The sequence below is a fragment of the Harpegnathos saltator genome, unplaced genomic scaffold (genome assembly GCF_003227715.2).
Source record: "Harpegnathos saltator strain DR-91 unplaced genomic scaffold, Hsal_v8.6 scaffold100, whole genome shotgun sequence".
Classification (NCBI taxonomy): domain Eukaryota; kingdom Metazoa; phylum Arthropoda; class Insecta; order Hymenoptera; family Formicidae; genus Harpegnathos; species Harpegnathos saltator.
The window spans coordinates 490,569-514,124 of record NW_020229874.1 but is presented as its reverse complement, the minus strand read 5'-3'; the positions used below and the strand labels follow the sequence as shown (position 1 = coordinate 514,124).

The window sequence follows — 23,556 nt, the reverse complement described above, 5'->3', positions numbered from 1 at the left end:
GCCGAGAGCTATAGACGAACGAACGAACGGACGAACGAGCGAGCGAGCGAGAGCGCGCGCAATCGGCACCAGAGGCAAGGACAGCGCGGTCGCGAATAACGTCGACGAGAGGTAGGTAGAGGTGCTTCCTCGCTCTCTCGCGCGGCGCAAAGAGGATCGCAACATAAATCACCGCTGATATTCGCTTCTTATATGATCGACCGAGAGTTAATAAATGAAGTCTCAGCCGAGCGCGAGTTCCGGGCGGGAGAGATCTCCGAAGAAAGCGCATTCCGTCCCGCGACGTGTTCTACGTTCGCGACGTTTTCTACCTTGCGAGCACGATCGTTATTATCGAAGATTAACCCGACCGTTTTCACTTTCGGACTTTCTGCAGGCGCAGCGTTATTTTCGACAGCGGAATCAGTCGACAGTTGTGACAACGGTGGTGAGAGACGCAAGTTGCACTTTGCACGAATATTCGCAACCCGATGCGGCCGTGACGAGAGGCCAGGTAACGGACGTGACGTTTCGAAAAATTGTGGGCAACGGTGCGAGAACAGCGTCGACGAAATGCATTCCTCGCTTCCCCTTTTCCCGATAGCAAAAAAAAAAAAACAAAAAGAGGAGAGAAAGAAAAAAAAGCCGGCCAAAATAAGTGCAACAACGGTTTGGCATTAACTCCGCGCGCCGATCTCCAGAGATATAGCGCTCGAATATTTTTTAATAAAAGCTGTCCGTGCGAAACCGAGAAAATCTTCGCGCGAAAGTAACGCGCTCGTGATTTTTGCACCACTGGAAACCAATGGAAACATATTTGTCGGTTCGTACTTGTGTCCGTTAAGCAGAACCGGGGGGAGACTACTGATTTCGGAGGTTTAACAATTTAGCAAGGAACAAAAGTATATTCGCGCTCCACAATACCGCCGATTTGGGGGAAGATCGCTCTTTGTATATTTTCCAAATGTCGACGCTCGACCGAATTTCGTTAATATCTCGCGCGTTCCATTCGGGACAAAGAGTCGCGTTTACCCGCTCTAATTACATCCCCCGAATGATTTATTGTTCATGCTAATTGTGTTACTCAAACACCGAGAGATACACTTGAGAATCTGGGTTGGCAGATTCGTCAAGAGACAACTGTATAATTCACCGAACGACAAATATATATTCCCGCGCGTCTGCAGCCGGCGAAAAAATTCTCGTGGAAAATCCCGCGAGATACAGCGAGCGCGCGGCAACACGATTCCACGAGGAATTCGTAATGGCGGATCGGTCCTAAGTCGTCCTTAGCCGCACAGCAGCGCGGTGAGACCGCGCGTGTACGCGTTCTCGCCCGACTCCGGAATACACTCGGAGTTATTTAAAAAGCCCACTCTACCCGTTATCTCGATCAGAGAGCGCGGAGGGTCGCTTAAAATATTTCTTCCTCGCGTGTTTCGGAGATCCGCCGAAGGTTCACACTCGAGTGGCGGTGAGAAAAGGACGGAAAAAGGGGGGTGGGGGGGGGAGGGAGAAGAGAGACAGAGAGAGGAGATAAACAAAGAGAAGGACAAGAGGCGGGCGAGGGAAGGGAGGCAGGGGAAGGGGGGAGGACTCACTGCTATCCGTCTGTGAGAGAAAACAATACCGTGAGGGGCAACATCGCCGCGTGTTAGCCCGCGAATCTCTAATTACCGCGCTATGAGTTACGTCTCTTAGCGTAGACTTAGCGTTACATCACCTATTTTTCGAGCGCACATTGCCATATGCCCGGCAGACGAAACCGCCGCTATATCCCACATATTACACGTGGAGCGCTTATTTACAATAACATTTCGGCCGGTCTTGCATAAAACATTACCCAGTCGGTCGACTCGATCTGTTAACGAAGGAAAAGTTAGTCGGGGCCGATTATACCGCTTTAACCTCGTTCGTAAAATGACAGAGGAATTCGGCACGGTGGTTTGTTCCGGTCAGTGGGGCGCGCGCGCACGGATAGAGACAGAGAGAGAGAGGGAGAGGGAGAGGGAGAGAGACACACACACACACACACACACACTGTCTTCCTTATCGCCGTATCTCGTAACGAATGTATCCGCCCACACGAAATATTCGTGTATTCGCGTTTCGAGCGAGCCGACGAAGTGACGACGAAGCGGAGGTGATGCGCGGAGAACGGTTGACTGTGCCGCCACTGTGTGTGTTCCGTTAATTATTCCACCGTTGGGAGAAGCGCGGAACACTCGCGCGCTGTCTCGCTCTCGCTCGTCGTTGCTTACTTCCCGGGCTCGTTATTTCGTCGGACCGACATGGCCGTATTTGGGTATCTCGACGGGCGATCGCCCGATGAAATTGAGCGATTAGGAACCGCCGGAGAGCCGTCAGGGAAGACGGAAGAACGCGCGACCGCGACTTCTCGCTATTTACACGCCGCTACATCGGATAACGTGCCGCTCTTCGCTCTTCCCGAGGCATCTCCCACTGTCTCTCTCGTCTCGGCTTAATTGGCCTCGTAATTAAGCGTCGATGTCTCGCGCAGGAAGGAACGGGCGAGCGGGCGAGCGAACGAGCGAACGCACGACGTTCCGCGCGCGATTTTCGCGCTGGCGCGCGTCGTCCCGAGGAGAGAAATCGAGCGACTCAATGATAGAGAGAGAGAGAGAGAGAGAGAGAGAGAGAAAGAGAGAGAGAGAGAGAGAGAGAGAGAGAGAGAGAGAGAGAGAGAGAGAGAGAGAGGCGTCCGATTTCTCGCGCGAGCACCGAGGACGAAATTATGCGCGGAGATAAACGATGTATCGAGGAGAGGAGAGCTGGAGGAGGGGGGGGGCAAGGGGGCGGGCGAGGGGGACACCAAAGAACGTCTCGCTTCTCGCGCGTGTACGCGCGCGCTCGTGCCAAGCGAATAAGGAAATACTCACTAGCGAGTCCACCTCCGGGTCCGCGATGTAATACGGCTTCTCTTGTCTGATCTGCAACACACGGACACACATGTATGAGAGCGTTAATAATTGGATCCAGGGTAATTACGGTGTTAAAGCTATACACGTACGATCGTATCGCGGTGTATATGCATATATGTATAGAGGATACACACGCGTACGTACATTGACACACACGCATGCACGTTCACACACACACACACACACACACACACGCAGCCAAACCCATCCCTCCACCTCTCGTTACCCTCTCCCACTCCCCCTCCTTCTCTTACTCCCCCGCCTCCCGCTCTCATCTTTCTCTAAGCGATTTCCTTCGCGTGCTTCCTCTTAATTGGACCCCCACTGTTCGATTCGTGCGTACAGAAACGGAAACGCGTCGGAGAACGCGCGATGGAGTTGCAGCGGCGAATCAAAGAAGGGAGAGAGAGAGAGAAAGAAACACCGAGGAGGAGTCGGAACAGACGCGCCGAGATTCTCTCAGACATTTTCGTGGCCCCGGCACGAAAAGCACGAAGAGAAAAGGCGCGAGAAGTGAATTTTTCCGTCGAAAGCGCCAAGTTCTTCAGACTTGTTGAACAAAACGAGTCGTCGTCGGGGTGTCGTCTCAGCGCCGCGATCTGGCTTCAGATCGCGTGGAATTCACGAGACGGGACGAGCGCCACGCCGCGCGACGTCGTCAGATCGAACCAACAGATTAGATTCTCCAGGATATCGTTAACTCTCTCTATGGGGCCAATTATTTGCGCCGCTGGAAAAAAGCTCGCACGCTGCCAGCCTGCCACGCCGGAGGGAAATTAATTACCGAACGGATACATATCTCCGTCGATTCTTTCGCCGCGCGCCCCCCGTCTCTCATTTTTACGTCCGCGAGAACGCAGAGAGCGCGAGAGATTCTTAATGTTGCTATAAATATATCCGCCGTACAAGTGAGTTATTTCGCTTATTTATTCATCGCGCTGCGCGTCAGCGCTCACCCGGAGACGCGAGGAGATTCTTTCGGGGAGGAGCGAACTCTCGGCGGTATGTACGAGACGTCGAGGATCGGAGGAGCAGAGAAACACGAGATTCAGTCAGTTGGGAGAAGCGCGTCGCGCGCGTTTGCCCGAAAGAAAAAGATCGGATAATGAAATATTGTCCGCTCGCAAGAATTCCCAGGCAAGAGGCGCGCGGTATTCATGAGCCGGAATTCTGAATGGGAGTCGTCCTCGGCCTCGTCTCGTCTCTCCTCTCCTCTCCTCTCCTCTCCTCTCCTCTCCTTTGCTCGCCGTCGGTGAGCACCGTACAGGTAATGAAGGCGTCTCGCGCGACAAAAATACTGTCAACTCTGTTCCCGTGGGGTGAGGACGCGGGGGGAGGACTAGTTCTTGTACGACCCTGTCATCGCGCTTTTTCGACCTAACGTCATGCAGGTAGGCAAGATTACAATTTGTAAACAGCCCGTTCCATTTTCTACCCGACCGACTCCCTAGTCTACCCCTCCCTTTCCCTTCCTTCCTTCCCCCTCCCCCGTCGTCGTCGTCACCGTTCGTTCTTTGCGCGCCGTTTTTCCCGAAACGAGTAGCCGCGGCCGTTCATACTCCGACACGTGCTGTGACGCATTCGTAAGAAGACATCATGTCCGAAAGAGAGTAACGTTGAGAGAATCTCGGCGGGATTAGCTGGCGTTTGTGGAACAATAATTATTGACACGCAAAATTCACCCGCGCTCTTAAAACATAATCAGACAAGAGGGCGGTCTCTGTTAAACAACGTTAAAACAACGAACGGAGCAAAGAGAACATTTTTCACAGACGGAGAAACTATACGATCATCGCGCGTCAGAGCGATCGAGGCGTCGAGGAGGGATTGCGCGCGCGCGCGCGCGCGCGCGGGGGTGTTCGATGAGAAAACAAACAGCGATAGATGCGTATAGAAACGTCAGCAGTATTCGCTGGCCGTGTCGGACGGAGGCCGAATAACTCAGCGGCGATGGCGGTAAAAATATTGCGCGATAATATTTAGAGAATGCTCTCTCTCTCTCCCTCCCTCCCTCCCCCCCCTCTCTCTCTCTCTCTCGTTCCAGCACGCGTGTGGTGTCTGTCGGGTGCTCGGGATCTCGGCTGCGCCACGTACGAGAGCACCACATGGAGGGCGAATAATACGTACACGCGCGCGTATTCGCCTGCCCGCGTGGCGTTAAGGCTTTCGTGGTGTGCGCCGATCCTGCCGAGATATACACGAAACAGCTGCTTGGAGCTTGGCTGTTGCTGCTTTCTTGATTCTGCCACCCCCTCGAACCCTTCCCTACCCGAGAGCCTACCGAGGACTCTACTTATCCAGATCGAGATATACGTGTCTCGATAAGTGACACGGTCGGATATTTTATCGACGATAGGCTGAGCTAAACTTTCATGTTTTAATAAAGTCGGAGACTAACAAACTGAAGGGATGTATTATTTAATTTTTATAACCAAAAATGTGTCGTGTCAGAACTAAAGGATACTTGAGGATAATCTCACATTTTCTGGTCTGTACACACATAACGAGTGTTTATAATTTGTATGACTTTCCTTTGCATTTTCACGAGTTTTTCGTCCCTCCACTTTTACGAACGTAAAGTACTTTTGAACTTTCCAACACAACTTTTCTTTATTCTTATTATCTTGCGTCACTTTTTTTTTGTTATGGTAATGTGTTACAGGTATTACATGGAAATAAAAAGAGCACAAAATATTTTTCCCTTAGCTTACAAAGTGATGAATACGACAGATCGTAAAAGGCGAAAGCTTGTTCGTGATGAGTGAGTACAGCCGGTGGCGTGGATTTTGCAACATGTTTAAACGGCAAACACGCGTATTCAACCATGACGACCACATACTGAGAGGACTGAACGGTTACGAACAAAATCACGAACGGTCCTAATAAGGTAGAAAACCGGTATGAAACTTTACAAAAAGGACCTTTTACCCTAAAAGGTAATTTTCTGCAGAATCCCTAAGAATCATGAAAAAAAAATGTTTCCAGACTGAAGATGAGGGAGAAAAGCTGTTAAGGAAAAATTTCACCAGCGTGACGAAGAAGAAAGTATACAATACGCACAACGACAGAATCTGTCCTTTATGCACAGCCACATGCGCCACATGCTTAAAGGCTTAAAAGTGAAAGAAATCGGAAAGGGTAAAACGATCGTTTCTCAAAGTTCGTGGGTGAAAATCTGAGAGAAGCTGAGGAAGAAGCGCGAGTCGACGTTTCACGGCGTCTTCTCGGAGCCAGAGATATTACAAACAGTACTCACTCCAGACACTTTCTGTTAATTGTATTCTGGCCAACGACGTTCGCCTGACATAAAGACGAAACTACCGACAGATCAAAACGCACGATACACAGTCTCGAGCGTTTCGACGGACAGCTTAAGAGCGTGACCGAGAGAGGGTGAGCGGAGGCACCACGAAAGAGACCGCACACGCGGCACGTCGGTTTTTGCAAAAGGCCACGAGGAGAGACTCGCAGGCAACCGACTCGCCGCGACGAGGAGAAGAAGAGGAGCGAAGAGGAGCGAAGAGAGAGTCGCGCGTGATAGCGCGTGATCGCTATCGCGTGGTGGCGCACGTCAAAACGAGAAGATATTTACGCTAGAACGCGATAATTGCGAAATTGTAGCCCGGCGAGACCGCCGGCAATGACCACCGCGCGCGCGCCGGGCTCGTAACAACGGAATTAGCCCGCGTGTACGCGTTTGCTGTTGAAACGATTAAAGCTGAGAGTGACTTTAGTCGCGAAGAGGAGGAGGGACGCGTCGTCGGGGAACTTGACCGAGACTTTGGTGTTCGGAAACTGAGCGAATTTACAGTTTCTCAAAGTCTCGCGGCGAAATTCTCATATTCCGTGAATTTCCGAACGTTCGTAATGACGCTCCACCCGATGCCGCAACATCATCCTGCTTCGACCGACACGCAGGAATGCAAAAATGAATAAAAGATGTGTCGAAGAAGAGGAGGAGGAGGAGGAGGTCGTATCAATCTCGGATTAACGATCGAGCGAGCTCCGGCATTCAGCTGCATATTTCTAAATAAAATCTCGAGTCGATCAAAGTCTCGCTCGCGCGACGCGACAATTCCAGATATCATTTCGGTTTAACATTGTACTTTCTGACTAATCGTCCCGAGCGAAATCTCGCATCGTCATTGCGCCCAGCGCATACGGTGGACACATTTCGCCGTATAGCCGCAGCCTAATTCGCCGATGACATCGCGAATGACGTCACGAAGCGGAAAACCGGTCCGAGCGTAGCCGCGTCTTATTCCACTTCTTACGTGGGTTTCGTTAATTGACTTCGAATCGCCGTTCAAACAGAGCCACCGCGATCGCTGCACCGGTTCTCGTAACAGCTCGTTGGGGCTCTCTACAGACGGATCGCGTGATTAGGTTATCGGGGCAAATGCCCCGATCGAGAAAAAAAGAAGACGAGTTGTTTTTGTAAATAATATTTACCTATTAAGAACAGAGAGAGAGAGAGAGAGAGAGAGAGAGAAAAAGAGCAAAGCGCTCGCCATTTTGTGCATAAAACATAATTGCAATTTATTGGCCGCTTCGTGCACCACTTTCCCCAATATAAACTCACACAATCCCGCGGATGCGGAACGCTCGTATTCTTTTCGTCCTCTTTGTTTTATACATCGAGGCTGTAATCTGCGGAAATGAAGGGAAGAAAATGGAGCCCGGTGTCGGACGCGAAATAGCGGGAAGATTACGTTGGGAATAAGGTGCGTTTGTCTCGCGGTCGCATTAGGCACGGTGCATCGCGGCGCGGGGGTGGTACTTTACGAGGGTTTAATGTCCCCGGAGGTGCATCCTAATTGTGCCAATAAATCCCGATACGATCCTTCTCCTCTCGTTCCTCTCGTTCGGTTCTTGGCCGCGTGCGCGTTCGGCTGTGTGTGTGTGTGCGTTTATGTCTACACGGCGCGCGTGCACGTCTCTATGCCTGTGTCTGCGGACACGACACAAAATCGCGACGAGCGCACGCGGCGCACGCCCACGCCTCGTATATCCGCGCGCTTCTCGGCACTTTCCACTCATTGTTCCAGGCGCAATTACTACCGGGAAAATGTCTCGCTCGCGGCTAACAGCGCAGATATCGCGCCCGTACTTGGCGATACATGCATACAGAGTACGCCGCGCGACTCGCGCTAACCTTAATTCAAAAACGACGGATTCTCCCCGACGAGTTCCCCTCGAATAGAGACCTCGCTACGGTAGGAGCGCGCGCAGCGCCTGCATAGCTTTTTCAGAATCGATATTTCCCATCGGAGTAAAGAGACTTTTCATTGTGCGCTATCTCTCTCTCTCTCTCTCTCTCTCTCTCTCTCTCTGTGGGGTATCCTACCGATGCTATTACGATGACGAGTTGCAGGAACGCCGCGGCGAATAAAACGCGGAAAGTGTTCGGCTAATAGCATCGTTTCAAATATGTCGCGAGCGAGTAATCCAATATAAATAAATCGCCATGTACTTTGCGAGATACATCCACCTACATCCGTCTCACGTGAAGTGTCCGTTAAATAGAATTAAACATAGCACCGAAATACCGCACGTGTACACTTCCCATCAAGACAAATGATTGATGAATTTTTTTTTCCGTAAAGCGGAAGCGTGAAACTCGGTCGTTTATAAAAAGGGCGAGTATACACGCTGCGTCAAGACTCGCCGTCGCACACGAGCGAGCATCATCATCGACCGAGCAGATTTCAGAGGAGGCGACGCACGGGCGCGGAGCGACGAAGCGCGAGCGAATTTTTCGACGCGGCCGCCGATGATCTCGGGAAAAAAAAAAAAAAAAGAGAGAGAAAGGGAAAGAAAAAAGGGAAAAGAAAGAACAGAAAGAAAGGAAAGAAAAAAGAGCGAGATGCCTCTTTTGGCGGGTAGCAAAAAGAGGGCGCAACAAAGGCACGGCGCAACGCGACGCAGCGGGATACGACGCCGATGGCACGTTGCAGCCAGGCAACGTACGTCGAAGGTTGAACTCTCGAAAGCAGGCAACGTGTGCGCGCGCGAATCGAAAGAGAGAGAGAGAGAGAGAGAGAGAGAGAGAGAAGAGAAGTCGCGTCGAGGGAACTGAGCCGGACGGGGTGAAGGGGAAGCCTTCGCGCAAAGGGCAAAAGGGAGGCGCACGACGAAAGAGAGAGCGGAGGAACACCGCGCGGCCCCATAGGGCACACGATGCGTGGACCGCACGGGGGGATAATGGTGGACCCATTGAATAGATCAATTTACAATGGCAGAAAATGAGCAGCTCCCCCACCCTCCACCCTTCGTCACGACGCCCTTCTGGCCCCCGACCCCCACTGCCGCGCGCCGTCGCGAGTCGCCCGGGATCGACTCTCTCTCTCTCTTTCTTTCTCTCTACGCTTGGCCGCTTCTCACGACTCGTCGGTGCCGTGGTCGGGCCCCGACTGAGGATCACGCATGCGCTGCGCCTCGCGACAGCCATCGAGCATGCGTGAACATACGCACGCATGCACGCACAGCACGATGCAGCGCAGCGCGCAGTGCGCTGCGATACGGCACGCAACAAGAAACGCGAAATAATGCCGCACGCAGCGTGCGGCCCTTTTGTCGTACGGCCCTATTGCCGCCGCGATACCAACAGGAGGGGGTAAATGGGGGAAGGAGGAAGAAGAGGGAGAGGTGGAGGGAGCGTCACGACCGAGGGCTACACAGTAAGGGCTCGCTCGCGCGCGCTCTTTCTCTCTCTCTCTCTCTCTCTCTCTCTCTCTCTCTCTCTCTCTCTGTCTCTCTCTCTGTCTCTCCCTCTCGCATACGGCACGCCTCGAAAACCGCCGCAAGAGGATTGTCACCTGCTTATCTGCCGACGTGCATCGTCGCAGCGTCGCGTGTATGTGAGAGAGACGAGCGCCTAGTGACGGCCTTCAAAACAATGTCCGCTCGAATATCGATGCCGCTGCCCTTCGGGCAAACGCGTTAATAACGCTCGCACGAGTACCGAGCGAGTGTATGTGTGTGTGTGTGTGTGTGTTGGCCGGTTGACTGAATGCATGCGTTCAGCAGAAGCTGTAATTATATTGCGAATACTTGGGCTACTCGCCGAGTATCGTCATGCGCGTCTTTCGTTACACGTGTCTTGCGTGTACATTGTTTCTTTTAGCTACGTTATACTCGATAGGCTGCGGACTGCGAACGGCTCGAGGAGACAACGAACAAATTTGTAGAGGGAGCCAAGAGCTCGGGATAACGGAATTTTCGGGCAAACGAGCATCCGGAAGGACACAGTTGACCGGCTTTTGTCGCTTTTGGATACGCGTTGCAAGAACGTGCGCCGCTCTGGCAGGCGAAATCCGCCCTGAGACGCAGCTCGACGAGAGAGTTCATTGTTCGCAGCACACACATTTCGACTCGGGGAACACGTTTACAGAAATGTATTCATCTCGTGCGACCTCGCGCGATATACTCGACACGTCCTTTCAAGTTCTTTCGTTCCTTTTATATCCGGCTGAAATCGTCCAAACGATAATACGAGTCAGCCTTCCTGATCGCAATCCTTTCTCGGAGCAATTTGTCGAATAATTGGAATAATAATCTTTTCGAGTAATTTGCTCGTAGAGTGAAAACACGAGGACCAACGATACTTTGTAGCACGTGAGGAAGAGAGAAGGGCGATATATATTCTCTCAATTCATTTCGACAACCCCAATCCTTGAGTAATTAGAGCGATCGCTCCAAGGCAGGATGGTGATAACGCGCCAACAAAAATCTATTCATAGTAAGCGTGACTATATCGACGGTTCACGTACACGAGAGAGGGAGAGAGAGAGAGAGAGAGAGAGAGAGAGAGAATTCGCGAGGGAGACTGTTATCCGCCGAACATAATTTGTTTATCTACCACGGTACGCGGCCGTAATCTCGGAATTAACGCGAACAGCTACGCGACGGGACACGGTGGCGGCTGAGAGAACTGGCCTTTCGCAGCGCGTTAAGCCGCACACCGCTGTTAGTCGCGAATTTCAGATACGCGCTTTTATTGGCGACCACGTGGGCACGCGCGGTGGGGGCCAAAAATTGTGTGTGTGTGTGTGTGTGTGTGTGTGGGTATGTCGTTAATATAAGTTAAAATACGAGACCGGAGCGAATTTCGAGCAAGCCAGCGCAAGATCGACAACACGGCCAATGATGGTACGCACAAGCGACAATGGTTCGTGAAATATTTGAAGGACTTGGCGTGGTAACACGACAGAGAGAGAGAGAGAGAGAGAGAGAGAGAGAGAGAGAGAGAGAGAGAGAGAGAGAGATAAATTTTACGAGCTGTACATTTTTGAAAAACGCGTAGCTAAATGGCTGCTAAGATGATTGCCAATAAAAGTCCGTCGTGTGGCTTGTTTCACTCCTTTATTCGATTTTCAACAATCAATTAGGATTGACAGCGATCTTTCGGAACCGTGAGAGATTTACAACGTTTCCCAATTTTTCTTAATGCGAGTAATCCGCCGTATTTGTAAACTGTATTCTCCTGAGCGTTCGTAAAATATATCGCGAGCTGATAACGTTAAGTCGAAAACAACGCTTTCGGGCATTACCTTGATACGCGAAAGGTTAATGTATCACACTCGCCGGAATAAAAACGTTGAAATATCTGATGGAGATAATGATCGTCAAGTACCGATACGAATCGATGCGGCAAACGCGAGAGCGTCTCTCGCGCGGTGTTCCGTTTCGACGGTGATTTTACACACGCGCTCTAAACAGAGACGTACTCAGACAAGAACAGCGATGAGACTCCTCCTCGACGTTTATCTCACCGCATTATTTAGATCTGCCGGCTCTCGATTACTTCTCTAACTTGTCACGGCACCGCATCGCGCCTGCGCCTCTATAACGCGCCGGGATAAACAAGAAGGATTACACTGAATCGTTATTCTTTAGCTCCGCCGTTAATTGCCGACTTCTTAATTACGACCGAGAGTTCGGAACGCGTAGTGTGCGCGGGGCGGAAGACGGGGCAAGGGGGGCAAGTGGGAAAAAAATATCCGAGTAAACGGCGAGGCGATAGATACGCGCGACGTGGCGCGGCGCGGCGCGGCGCGGCACCGTCGCGAGGTAAACGTCCCCCGTGCGCGGTCACGAGCGTCGCTTTCCGTCGTCGCTGAGCGTTTTGAAACGCACCTTATGGCGCGCCTTATTAAGATGCAAATGTCATGTCGGGCTTTCGTAACGCCGACGGAATATATCCGCGAGTGCGCGAAGGCGTCCCGGCGGCGACGGTGTAATAACGTCGACGCGGATAAATAACGCGAAGGAAACTCGAAGAGAGGTCGACGCCGTCGTCGACGTTTCGGGCGAGAGAACCACGCTCCGTTTCGCTCGTTGTTCTCGAAAGCGGCAACAAGAGGGAAAAAGGTAGGCAGAAGGAAAAGAGAGAATGAGCGCGCGCGCGCACGCTCGATTATCTCGGGAATTTCGATACGCTGTAGTGGATTTCGAGCGCTTTTTATCGCTGGAAGTTTTTGGCGTCTAACGCGGCAAAACAATGTATACACACGGACCGTCATCACCTTATCCTACCTCGCACCGGGGCTTAACTCTTATCGTTATCTCGGTATAGCGCTGTCTCAAAGCCATTGCTACCGTATTACCAACGACGCCCTATATTTAGACGCATGTAATGCGTCGACGAATTTCTCTCTCTCTCTCTCTCTCTCTCTCTCTCTCTCTCTCTCTCTCTCTCTCTCTCTCACGCACCTTTTTCTTTTTACGCGCGAGGCGATGCGTGAAAATTCTTTTCCACACCGCGCGATATCGGCAATCTCTCTCTCTCTCTCTCTCTCTCTCTCTCTCTCTCTTTCTCTCTGTCGTTATTGCGCGAGGTGTCCCTTAAGAGACGGCCGCGCACGTGCACACCCGTCTCCGTTATCTCGATTGAGAATTTTAATTAACGCGTAATCCTATTGTCCCGAAGCCCAGCTGTGACCGTACGCATAATGCTAACGCGAAAATAACCACGGCGGCTATCTAACAGCTATCTAACGGTGCAGCGCGCGCGGGCGCCGATAGCCTTCAATCTAAATGTGCTGAATTCGTTTGCATCAGTTCACCATAAGCAAACGAGTACGATAACATTTTTATTGCCCCGTCTCGCCCGTCGCCTCGGACTTAACACACTGCTGCGCGCGCGCGGACCCGCTTGTATTTTTAGAAAACACGGGAAAAAGGAACACGGTTCGAGCCCACGGAGATACACATTTTTCACCTTCTTTTCCCTCCCCTCCCTCTCTCTCTCTCTCTTTCTTTTCTTCTCTTTTTACTGCGCGCGGAATCGGAGAAGAACCAACTTGCGCGCAAACGTGCGAGTGACAGCGACCACGGTTCAATACACGCATCTCGTTACGTAACGCTCGCTCCGCTGTGACAATTAGTTCGATATAAAGTGGAACAATGTTACCTCACGCTGGATAAATAACGGACGGAAGGTTCGCGCACGACAAGCTCAGATGTATCGTAAAACTCTCCAGCGGCGAGGCGACGCTTAATTTCCTGCGCGAGTACATGCGTGTCGGAGATCGTCGAGTTTGTCCGTCGAAAACACGCGGAAACGCACACTCGGAGCAAACGGTACGCTATCCGAGACCTTCGACAGAGAGAGAGAGAGAGAGAGAGAGGGGGGGAGAGGGGAGAGAGAGAGAGAGAGAGAGAGAGAGAGAGAGAAATACGAAGACATGGACCTACGTGCACGCAGTCCCGGCAGGCAGGACGGCGAAATGGTATGTTTTAAAAGGTCCAAATCGCTTCACGGCATGCGGCCCCGCAGGCTCTCGGGTTACCTACGCGTGTCCTTGAGGGGACCTGCCTCAGGTGAGCCGCTCAGGGGAAAGAAAAAAATAGGAAGAAGGGAAAGAGGGAAGAAACGCTCGCGCGAGAGAGTCTTCCGCTCGTCGTCGTTGTCGGCCTAGAAGAACCGCGCGTATATAACCGGGACCCTAGCTCTCTCGTGCTCTTTCTTCCTCTCTCGCTCAACGGCAATCCTAAAAATAAGTCCCACGGCGAATAGGTAGGGTCCTGCTGCCTATCGTCGACGCCTAAGAAGCGCGGATCTATCGTGCGCTTGTATGTGGACGGAGAAACGCGGAGGAACGGAGTCGCGCCGTGACTCGTGCGAACGCCCGAAAATCGCTCCAGGACATTCTCTCACGGAAGAATCGCGCGCGATTCCAGGACGAAACCGCGACGTTCCCGCGCAAGGACCACGTCCAGCGGAAGCTGAACGTACGTAAAGCGGAGCATTAGCCAGCCGACAAAATGTACATTTCGCTCTTCCATATTTTATCTGTCAAACGCTCGGAACGCGATAGCAATCGCTGCGTGAACGTCGAGTGACGCACGGAGAGGAAGGACCGGTTCAATTGACGAGCAAAATGCGCTTCGACCGAAGGAGACAAACTTTCTGGCGGACAAGAGACAAGATTTCGTTCATGAGGCCTCCTGCCGGGTGCGCGCCGCGGCCATGTTGGATATGATGACATCAGAGGTGAGAAGTGACAAGAGCTGGAAACTGTTGCGTGTCATTCTCAGATAAAACGATACTTTTGCGAAAAGATATCTTTAGATCGCTACAGCACTTGTAAAATGTCCCGAGTATTATGCTTCCCCCTTAACAGTCAATCAACGATCATCCGTTGATGAAGAGCCGTAAAAGGGGCAGAGAAATTTCGTCAACTCTCTCCCAAGCGGTCTTTCCCCGCCGTGCGAGTTCGCGTGCTGAACGCGAACTGTGATAATTCGCTGTGTGATAATGGGGGGACTCACCTGTTTTGAAAATACGGCGATATCCTCGTTGAAGCTCTCGGACGAACAGACATCTCCGCCAGCTACACCAGGTTCGCGTGGTGTACACGTCGCCAGTTCGCACTTTTCGAATATGAGCGCGAGCAGCGGGAACAGGGGATGTCTGAAAGAAAAAACGAGAGAACGCGTTTTTAATGATAATTACGCCATTACGTACAGACGAGTACACGCTACAGGCAAGAGCAAACGGCGACGGTGCCGGTCTCCGGAGCGCGGACATGCTAATTAACGATCGGCGATCTTTCGGGCAGAACACCTCCCCCTCCGCCCACAAGCCCGTCCCGATTCGTTCTCGCGACAAGTCGATAAATTATCCTTCGACGCTCTCGCGTCGTTACGCAAGCCGTCTCTCTCGACGCTTGCGAAAGGAGGCGCGCACGTTGCGAAAATCTCGAGCGAGACGCAGCTCGCGTTCTCCATGTAATTAATCGATATTGGTAATTAGCGAACGCCGCACGAGCGTGCGCGGTAACGCGTCCGAGAAAGGGAGAAGTTATCGACGCGATAACGGCTCTGTCTCTGTCTCCGTCTCCCTCCCTCCCTCCCTCTCTCTCTCTCTCTCTCTCTCTCTCTCTCTCTCTCTCTCTCTCTCTCTCTCTCCCATCGCGACGAAAGTCCGCAGAGGGACATCGCGCTGAATCCGCGCGCCGCGGAGGAGACAGTCCCCTCTCGCTCGAGGGTCGGCTGACGCGTCCGTAAACAACGTTTCTCGAATCGCCAAGGCGTGGTCCGCGCGAAAGAACGATCCGGATCGGCACAATGTCCCGTTCGCGCGCGCGCGAGCGAGAGCGCGCGGCGGTAGACCGAGCGAGCGAGTGCGTTTTTCTCTTATCCGCGCGCGACTTCTTCTCTTATCCGCGCGTGACCGACGAGCTGGGCCGCCTGTTAGCGCTACGAGGACGCAATTAAAGCAGACAACCGTGCGGTGTAGAAGAAGCGAAATCCAGCGTGAAGCGCTTAACCGAAAAGCAGGCGATGACCGGCGGAGGAGGACTCTTCTTTCCGCAGCAAATGGGAAAAATATTTCCTGCGTCTCGCTCGCTTCCCCGAGACTGTTCGCGCGCGGACGAGCGCAAACGCTGCGATTTGCTCTCCCCTCCCTTCCTGTCGCGCAGAGAAAAAGAAGAAAAATGCAGAAATATATGAAAAGGAAGAAAAAAAGGGGAAAAAAAAAGACACGAGCGCGAGCCTAAGGAACGCCAATTACTTCCGAGTTATTGTGCGGCGCGGCACACGACGACGCGTCGCGTTTCTTTCTTCTCTCCACGGTCCAAGATGTTAATTGCGCGCATTTACATGCGTCTTCATTATCGTTGTAATTATACGTTTCTAGCGATACCGCGTACATATGTGAGACGTCAACGACTCGAACTTCTCTGTCGAAGACTAAGTCGGTATTAACTTCTCTTTGCCTCGCACGATCGCGCATGCAATCTGGTATTTTATATCGTCCGCACAAACGAGAGACCGGAGGACGCAAAAAAGCCTCTACGCTGCTTTTAACTCTTATTTTTCTCGCCGAGTTACTTCTCCGGAGTAACGTTACATCCAAGGCACTCGACTACTCCTACGAGTCATCTCTATTTCTTTTGCTCTCTCTCTCTCTCTCTCTCTCTCTCTCTCTCTCTCTCTCTCTCTCTCTCTCTCTCCCTCGCTTGCTCGCGCGCTCACTCGATTCTGCTTATTTTGTCCGCCGGCGCAAAGCGATATACATATACACGCGAACAAATTGAATAATGACGGAGAATAATCGATAATACAAAGCGCGTCTCTCTCTCTCTCTCTCTCTCTCTCTCCTCCTCTCTTTCTTTCTGTCCTTTTCGCGGCGAAGAGCAACCGCGGAATAAAACACGGGACAGCGTTCGCTGGAAAACCGCAAATTCGATGGGTGGAGTGCGCTAAATAATAAACGGACAGCTGCGAATCATTTTTACTTTCCTTCGCGTCGCGGTCTCGCGCGGGCGGGCGAATCGTATCGATCGCACGACAAATCGAATCGATCGTGTCTAGAGACACGAGTCGCGAGTCGCCCGACCGCCATTGTTCGTCGGAATACAGGCCGCCGTTCGAGGAACATTGACGCTCGTGCGTTCTTTTTCAAGCTGTAGGCGGGACAAGTGGTGGTGGTAGAACGACGCGTCGCGGCAAATACTTGTATGACGATCGGATTGTACCGATAAATGAAAAATAACAAAAAGAAAATTAAATTTCTTAACGTCAATTGATCTGAAACGTAGGAGTCGATGGAAATGTGTCGCGCGCGCGCACACACACACACACACACACACACACACACACACACACACACACACACCGAGTGAGAAACCGAGGCGGACTCGAATTCGAACGGCACGCGAACGCGCGGAAATCCGCCTTCGGATTCGAGCCGGTCTAGCTCGTAGAGTAGCGCGTTAGATATTACGAATTCTCTCAGAATCTGTCCGAAACGCGCGCAGAGCGAGGAGATTGTTGCACCGCTCGATACTCCTCTGAGCGTACACACCCGCGTGTTACACACAGCACCAGCGCATACCGGCGCGGCATTAGGGGGATAAGATAAGATTAGGCGATGCTGTTGCAACAACGTTGCGAGCGAGGCCTTAATATCGAGGTTTGAAGCTGGCGGGACTCTGCATGTTCTGGAAACAATTATTTACGCGTGCCGTGTAACGTACGACTACCTATCGTGTGTGTTTGCGCGTGCGCGTGCGCGCGCGCGCGCGCGCGTGTGTTTGTATTGTGTGACGTGTAAAGGCGCGAGGAATTTTTCGCGAGTGTTTCGTCTCTCGGCGATCCGTATTAAAACGTTTACGCCACATTGTCGAGCTGTTCGCACGCATGAAATTTAACATGCTTCGCGTAAGATATGCGGAAGACGCGGGTGTATTTATAGACGGCCATGCAAATTGCCATCCACGTCATCTTGAAGTTAAACGAAGCTTACATCAACTTCTAATTTGCGTCCATGTGTCATTAACATTCACGTCGGAATTTGTTAAGTGTATTCAGCCGTATGTAAATTACCGTCTTAGAGATAGTTGGACAAGAGATGACGGGCATCTACATGTAATCTAAATGCAATCGGCGAGATAATTTTCCGCGGGAAACAACGCGTTTTCGTCATTCGTATGCGGTGCGGTTCAGGGCAATCTGCCCACGAATCGCCGGACGATGTTTAAACAAAGTAGTTAAGACTCGATGCGTCAAACGGAGCTGAAGGGAAAGAGAAAACGAGCGAATGAAAATATAGCCGGCGTTTCGACTAACGCGAGTTTCCACCGACGAGAGATAACGTGGAATCCCGAGGATAAAGGCGATACCCCGCCGTTACGCTTTCCGCAACGAAGTCGACGACGGCCGACGAGGCCGACGAGGCCGACGAGACCGACACAGCGGACGAATCGCGCTGGAAAAAGATCGGGATAAAAATAGATCGATTCTGCGGCAGACCCGGAACGTTCGGCGAATCCCGTTAACGGGCGATCATCGCGACGCGAATTCCCGGCGCTCACGCACGCTCTCTCGTCTCCGGACACGTCGCGGCTTATATACAATTTCAAAGACGGCGATGAAACCCTAGAGAGGGTCTCCTCTCTCTCTCTCTCTCTCTCTCTCTCTCTCTCTCTCTCTCTCTCTCTCTCTCTCCTCTCTCTCTCTCTCTCTCTCTCTCTCTCTCTCTCTCTCTCTCTCTCTCTCTCTCTCTCTCTCTCTCTCTCTCTCTCTCTCCCTCTTCGTTCGGAACCGATCCGTGGAGGAGGTTCGACGGCCGGCCGGCCAGCCGGCTGGCTGCGAAGCTCCATGGTAGCCGGCGAGGTGGAGGCGTTGTGTGCGCATGGTAGCGGGTTCGCGCGTCTCGCGAACGGCGTGGCGGACATAAAACGATTCGGAACGAATTTCGACAAATTGACGCGGCCGCCGCGAGCGACGACTCCCGCGCGAAACATCTAAGCGAGCTTGACCGAGCTGTGAACCCGAGCCGAGCACAGAACCGAAGCCGAGGGAGGTGGTGTGCGCTACTACCACCGACCGGACGAAAAAAGAAAAATATTCCCCCCCACCGCTCTCCTCCGCCCGCTCGTCGTCCCTTGCGACGACCCTTCGTCTCCGCACCGCCGTCACCGCGTAGGTCCTTTTCCCCGCTTGCTCCTTCCCCCTGGCTGTATCTCTCTACCTACGTCCTCTACCTACGTGGCCACGTCGTCCACGACGACGGATAATCGATTTAACGCCACGTGGCGCGGTAATTGTTAATTTTCCATCCTCCGGTCGCGCGGAAAGAGAGACAAAGAGAAAAATCGCGCCTCGCGGTCGCGATTTTACGCTCCCAATGTGCTCCCAATGAATCCCGAAGACGAGCTGCGGACGCGATTCACGAACTGGCCGCGCAAAGTCGCCCGTCCTCGCGCGGAGAGAGCGCGATGATCGCGCGGCGGCATTCTCTCTCCTCCTCGGAGCCGCGACGAGGCCAGCCGACCGCCATCTGTGCAGTTTCCCGTTTTATATGCGGTCAGGAAAACCGCCGAGAGCGCGTTGCGTTAGCGCGCGCGCGCTTCTTCAAAGACTGTCGGCGCAACAACAAAGTGCAATGTCGATGACAAACGGCGGGCAAGAACGAGGTGTCAGAGTGACGGGACCGCAGAAGGTAATGATATGATTGGGCCGTTGGACGCCGTACGGGGGATGTTTGCGGTTTTGCGGTTTCCGCCCCTCGAATCGGCGCGCCTCCTCTTTCTCTCTTTCTCCCCTTTTTGCCTCCCCCGCGAGATCCCTTTTTGTCCTTCTCCCTTCTCCCTCCGCACACCGTCTCGCTCTTTCTCTTTGCCGGCTCTTATTATTGCGCGCGCGCGCACGCGGGCGTCGCCAATTTCACGCCGCGCCGCAGTTTACGATTCGCTAAACGACAGCGACGCGTTTTTGCGCGCACGACTTTATCTCGTTGGCGGCGCCTCGATTTCCCGTCTTTCAATATCCTCGCGAACGAAGCGCGGACCATAATCGCAATAGCGCACGCCCGAGTAATTGTAACGGTCGCGCACGAAACGCGAGTCATCGGAATCGAAAGGTCGGTGGGATGAGAGAGGAAGAGAAAGAGAGAGAGAGAGAGGGAGGGAGGGAGAGAGAGAGAGAGAGAGAGAGATCCAGCGGAAGAGCGCCAAGAGGGCAAAAATGAGTGCGTAATTGCTCCGATTTACCGTTGCGTACAAACGCTGACAATTACACGGCACTCAAACTAATGGGCTAATTTCAGCGAAGCACGTCGCTCGCTTCACGTCGGATCGCGCGAATCGATCAATCCGACGGTGCTTGTCGATCAGCTTGTGCCACGTCGTCCGGCGCGAATGGGAGTTTTACGCGAGCGGGCGATATACGCGTCCTAAAATTTCGGCTATAAAGACGAGTGAGTGAATCTTACGACGCGATTACGTCAAGTTCCCAAGTGCCATTCTCCCCATCCCTCTCCCCGGCCCTCCTTCTTCACCCCTTGGCGGCAGTAACACCGCCCCGAGCTGCACGGAGCTGCGAACGACGATCGTGATAAAATGCCGCGGCGTGCGTAATTTTTACAACGCCCCGCAGATATTACTCCGCGCTCGAAAGAGAGAGAGAGAGAGAGAGAGAGAGGGGAGGGGGGGAGGGAACTACTGAAGAAAGAAGCGCGTGATGTTCGTGAATTTCTACTCTTCTTGCGAGGTGTCCGCGATGCGAAGACGACGGTGACTATCCGCATTCCTCTCGCGCAAGAAGTCGCGAGTTGTATCAATTAAATCAACGGCCGTGGAGAAACAACGCTCGGTCCGTAGATTATTATTATTTCACCAAGCGGCAGACAGGCAGGCAGACTACTGAGATAATCGGATATTAAATAATTCCCGGGTGCTTCCTCGAGTCTAAAAACAGCGACGCTAGCCATCTGCGGCGTGAAAAAGAAAATAATTCGTTGTATCTAGAGGCTTTCCATCTCGCGCGTGCCTTTAAGACGCCGATGGAATTTGCAGAGTTTAGTAAAACGGTGTTAAAATTACGAATATAATCTCGATTACGAATATAATGCTTACGAATATAATGCTAAATAAAACACGAAATACACGTTATTATCCGAATGATAACGCTGGGTGTGCGTTGGAAGCTTGTTACGATAAAATGTCTCTCTCATCAAGGGTTCTCTTTGCTGATGAGAATCTACGAACGAAAAATCCGCACCCGATCGTGGGGTACTTATTTTGTAAAAATACAGCACTCTCAGCGATGAGAGGCACAGACCTACGCGCGTTCGCGCATCGATGCGGCAGCGACGCGGTGTAAAAATCATCTTATTGAAATGTCTCGAAGCGTCCCTGACTTTTTCTCTATTTACAGCTCGTCTCGCGCCCGATGCGCCGACATCAATCTTCCCGCGCGGTGGAAAGCTCGACGCGACGGACCGATAGACGAATTAATCGATCCGCGGATGAAGCGCGGGACAAAAATGGTCACGTGGCCTTCCCATCGCCATCGGACGACTCAATCCGCGCGCATTCCGCAAAATTCGGGATACGAGCATAAATATTCGCTCAGCGTCGCGGTTTCTCTTTTAGCGCGGCGGCAGGAAAAAAGCCGCACGCGATGAGGTCGTAGGTGTTTCCGGGAACAACCCCAGAGCAACAGAGAGAGAGAGAGAGAGAGAGGGAGAGAGAGAGAGAGAGAGAGAGAGAGAGAACATAAGATTACGCGTTTCCGAAGATCCCAGATTTTTTATCGCGTGCGACAACGAGCGAGACTCCTCGATTGTGCCTTTTCCGAACGGCGCGAGAGCTGATCCTCTCGACGCGTCAAAGTGACCACAAGTCTACAAGATACCGCTATGCGACTGAAACGGGCTGACGGACGAACGGAAGAGGAGGAGAGTCCTCCACAGAGAGTCCTTCTTTCTCTTCGGCACGCCGAAACCGCTTCTCTCCGTCTCTCTTTCTCTCTGCGGCGGCGTTCCGAGAAAGCCCCGTGGAAGAATCTCCTTTCCTCGGGGTCGGGGGCCGGGGCACACGACGAATGGACAAATTACAGGGTGCACGGGATAATGAGACTCCCGTTCTAGGACCCGTTCAGTACACCAGAAATCGGGGCATCTCTCGCGGCTATAAATCACGCGGAACACGGCCGAGCCGCTCTCCGTAAAACGGCCAATTGACGTGTCTCGAGAGCTCGCTCGCGCGCGCGCGCGCGCGCGGCCGATGATGCGCGTGCCACGAAAGCGTGCACGGCTGCTGCGAGAGCGAGCGCGATGACGCGAAGAGGAGAACAATGCGGCAACAACGTTAACGTTCGACGACGAGATGTAAGAATAATGATGCGACGCGCGAGGAACACAAGGAGAGACGCCGATGCGCCCGTGCGGAGAGACACGCGGTCACTGCGTCACTGCGTTATGTATTACCTGTCCATCACGTGTGCACTTTGTGCGGGGGAATTCGGGCTAACACGGTGTGTGCATCCGGGGAGAGCCCAAGCGTCATTTCACAGCCTCCTCTTTAATGAGGAAGCTTGCGGCGCTAGCATACGCGTTGCGACGTACGCGAGGAAAAGAGCGGAAGGTATCCTGTCGGTCGGTGAAAATTATAACGGACAGATAGAAAGCCAAGGCAAGCGAGCTTACTGGGAGTGTTTTCCGAGCCCCGCACCAAGTGCGGGGAAGAGAGACGAATATGTAATTCGTGAAATTGCCGGTGTTACAAGCCGTCTACAAAGGATACTGACGGCGTCAGGCGGAGGAAGCTCTCGCGCGGACAATACGCCTTTCGAAATGTGTATCATTGATCCCAAAACACACATTGCGTCGAAACCCCTATCATAAGGGATTTACTACGTGCTAATTTTCTAAAGTAGAAACAAGACTCCACAGAGTCGTGAAAAGCAGTACCCAGTTGTTTGGAAAAGTCCACCATCAACGAAACGAAGGAAAATTACGATGCGTGCGATCGCGATCCTGATAACGTTTCGCTCGAGTACCAATTTCAACATACGCACACACACACAGAGAGAGAGAGAGAGAGAGAGAGAGAGAGAGAGAGAGAGAGAGAGAGAGAGAGAGAGAGAGAGAGAGAGAGAGAGAGAGAGAGAGAGAGGAGAAAACGCTTTATTTTTCTTTTATCGATATTTTAAAATTGCCACGTGTTAAAATTCGCTCTCCGATATTTTCCGACTACGATCCGCTCCTCAGTCGCTCAGTCGCTCAGTTCACAATTTACGCGCACAAACGCTAGGTCGAGATTTTAGACGAGAAAAGTTGGAATATGCGCTAAAAACGAAAAGAAGTCTGTGAAAAATGATATAGCGAGAATACCTCTTCAAACATGTCGATAAAAGGCATCACGACATATTACCGTCGCGGAAGAACAGAAAATATCGTTGAAGCGGCAACAGCTCGTTGAAACGTGGTTATCTGTCGAGTTAACCATATGGTAATGGTATTCCGTTCGACTTCGCCGTGTATCGCAAAAACGATATCGCACGTGATACGAAAAACTGAGCGCGCGCTGCTCTTCGAAATGTAACGCGTCACATTATCGTCATATTCGGAATTGAGGATCCTAATGGCGCATTATATGGCCAAGTACACATCGATACTTTCCGTTGGACATTTTTCCATAATTTAGCAGCGAGATCGCTTGACACTTTCTTACCAATAATACGTACGTGACTTTGGTAATTATAGGACGCGACAAATATTTCGACTCGCTCGAAGCAGAATACAATCGATATCGGTCGTGACGGGACGGACGGAAGTCCTGTAGTTGAAGGTAACGATTTCGCAGCGTTTCCTCCCCCCGCGGACTGATTCAGCAAG

At 52.2% G+C, this 23,556-nt stretch overlaps 1 protein-coding gene across 5 annotated transcripts in view; it reads right to left on the bottom strand.

Annotated features, from left to right (window-relative positions):
- The window catches only part of hth (Meis homeobox homothorax), a 273,655-nt gene that overhangs the window by 233,544 nt on the left and 16,555 nt on the right, over nt 1-23,556 (bottom strand). For all 5 annotated transcript variants that reach the window (XM_025298145.1, XM_025298131.1, XM_025298151.1 and 2 more), the window contains exons 3-4: nt 14,697-14,838; nt 2,880-2,930 (exon numbers count right to left, since the gene is read on the bottom strand). In XM_025298145.1, the coding sequence (XP_025153930.1) occupies nt 2,880-2,930; nt 14,697-14,838 (193 nt within the window). The remainder of the gene's footprint in view (nt 1-2,879; nt 2,931-14,696; nt 14,839-23,556) is intronic.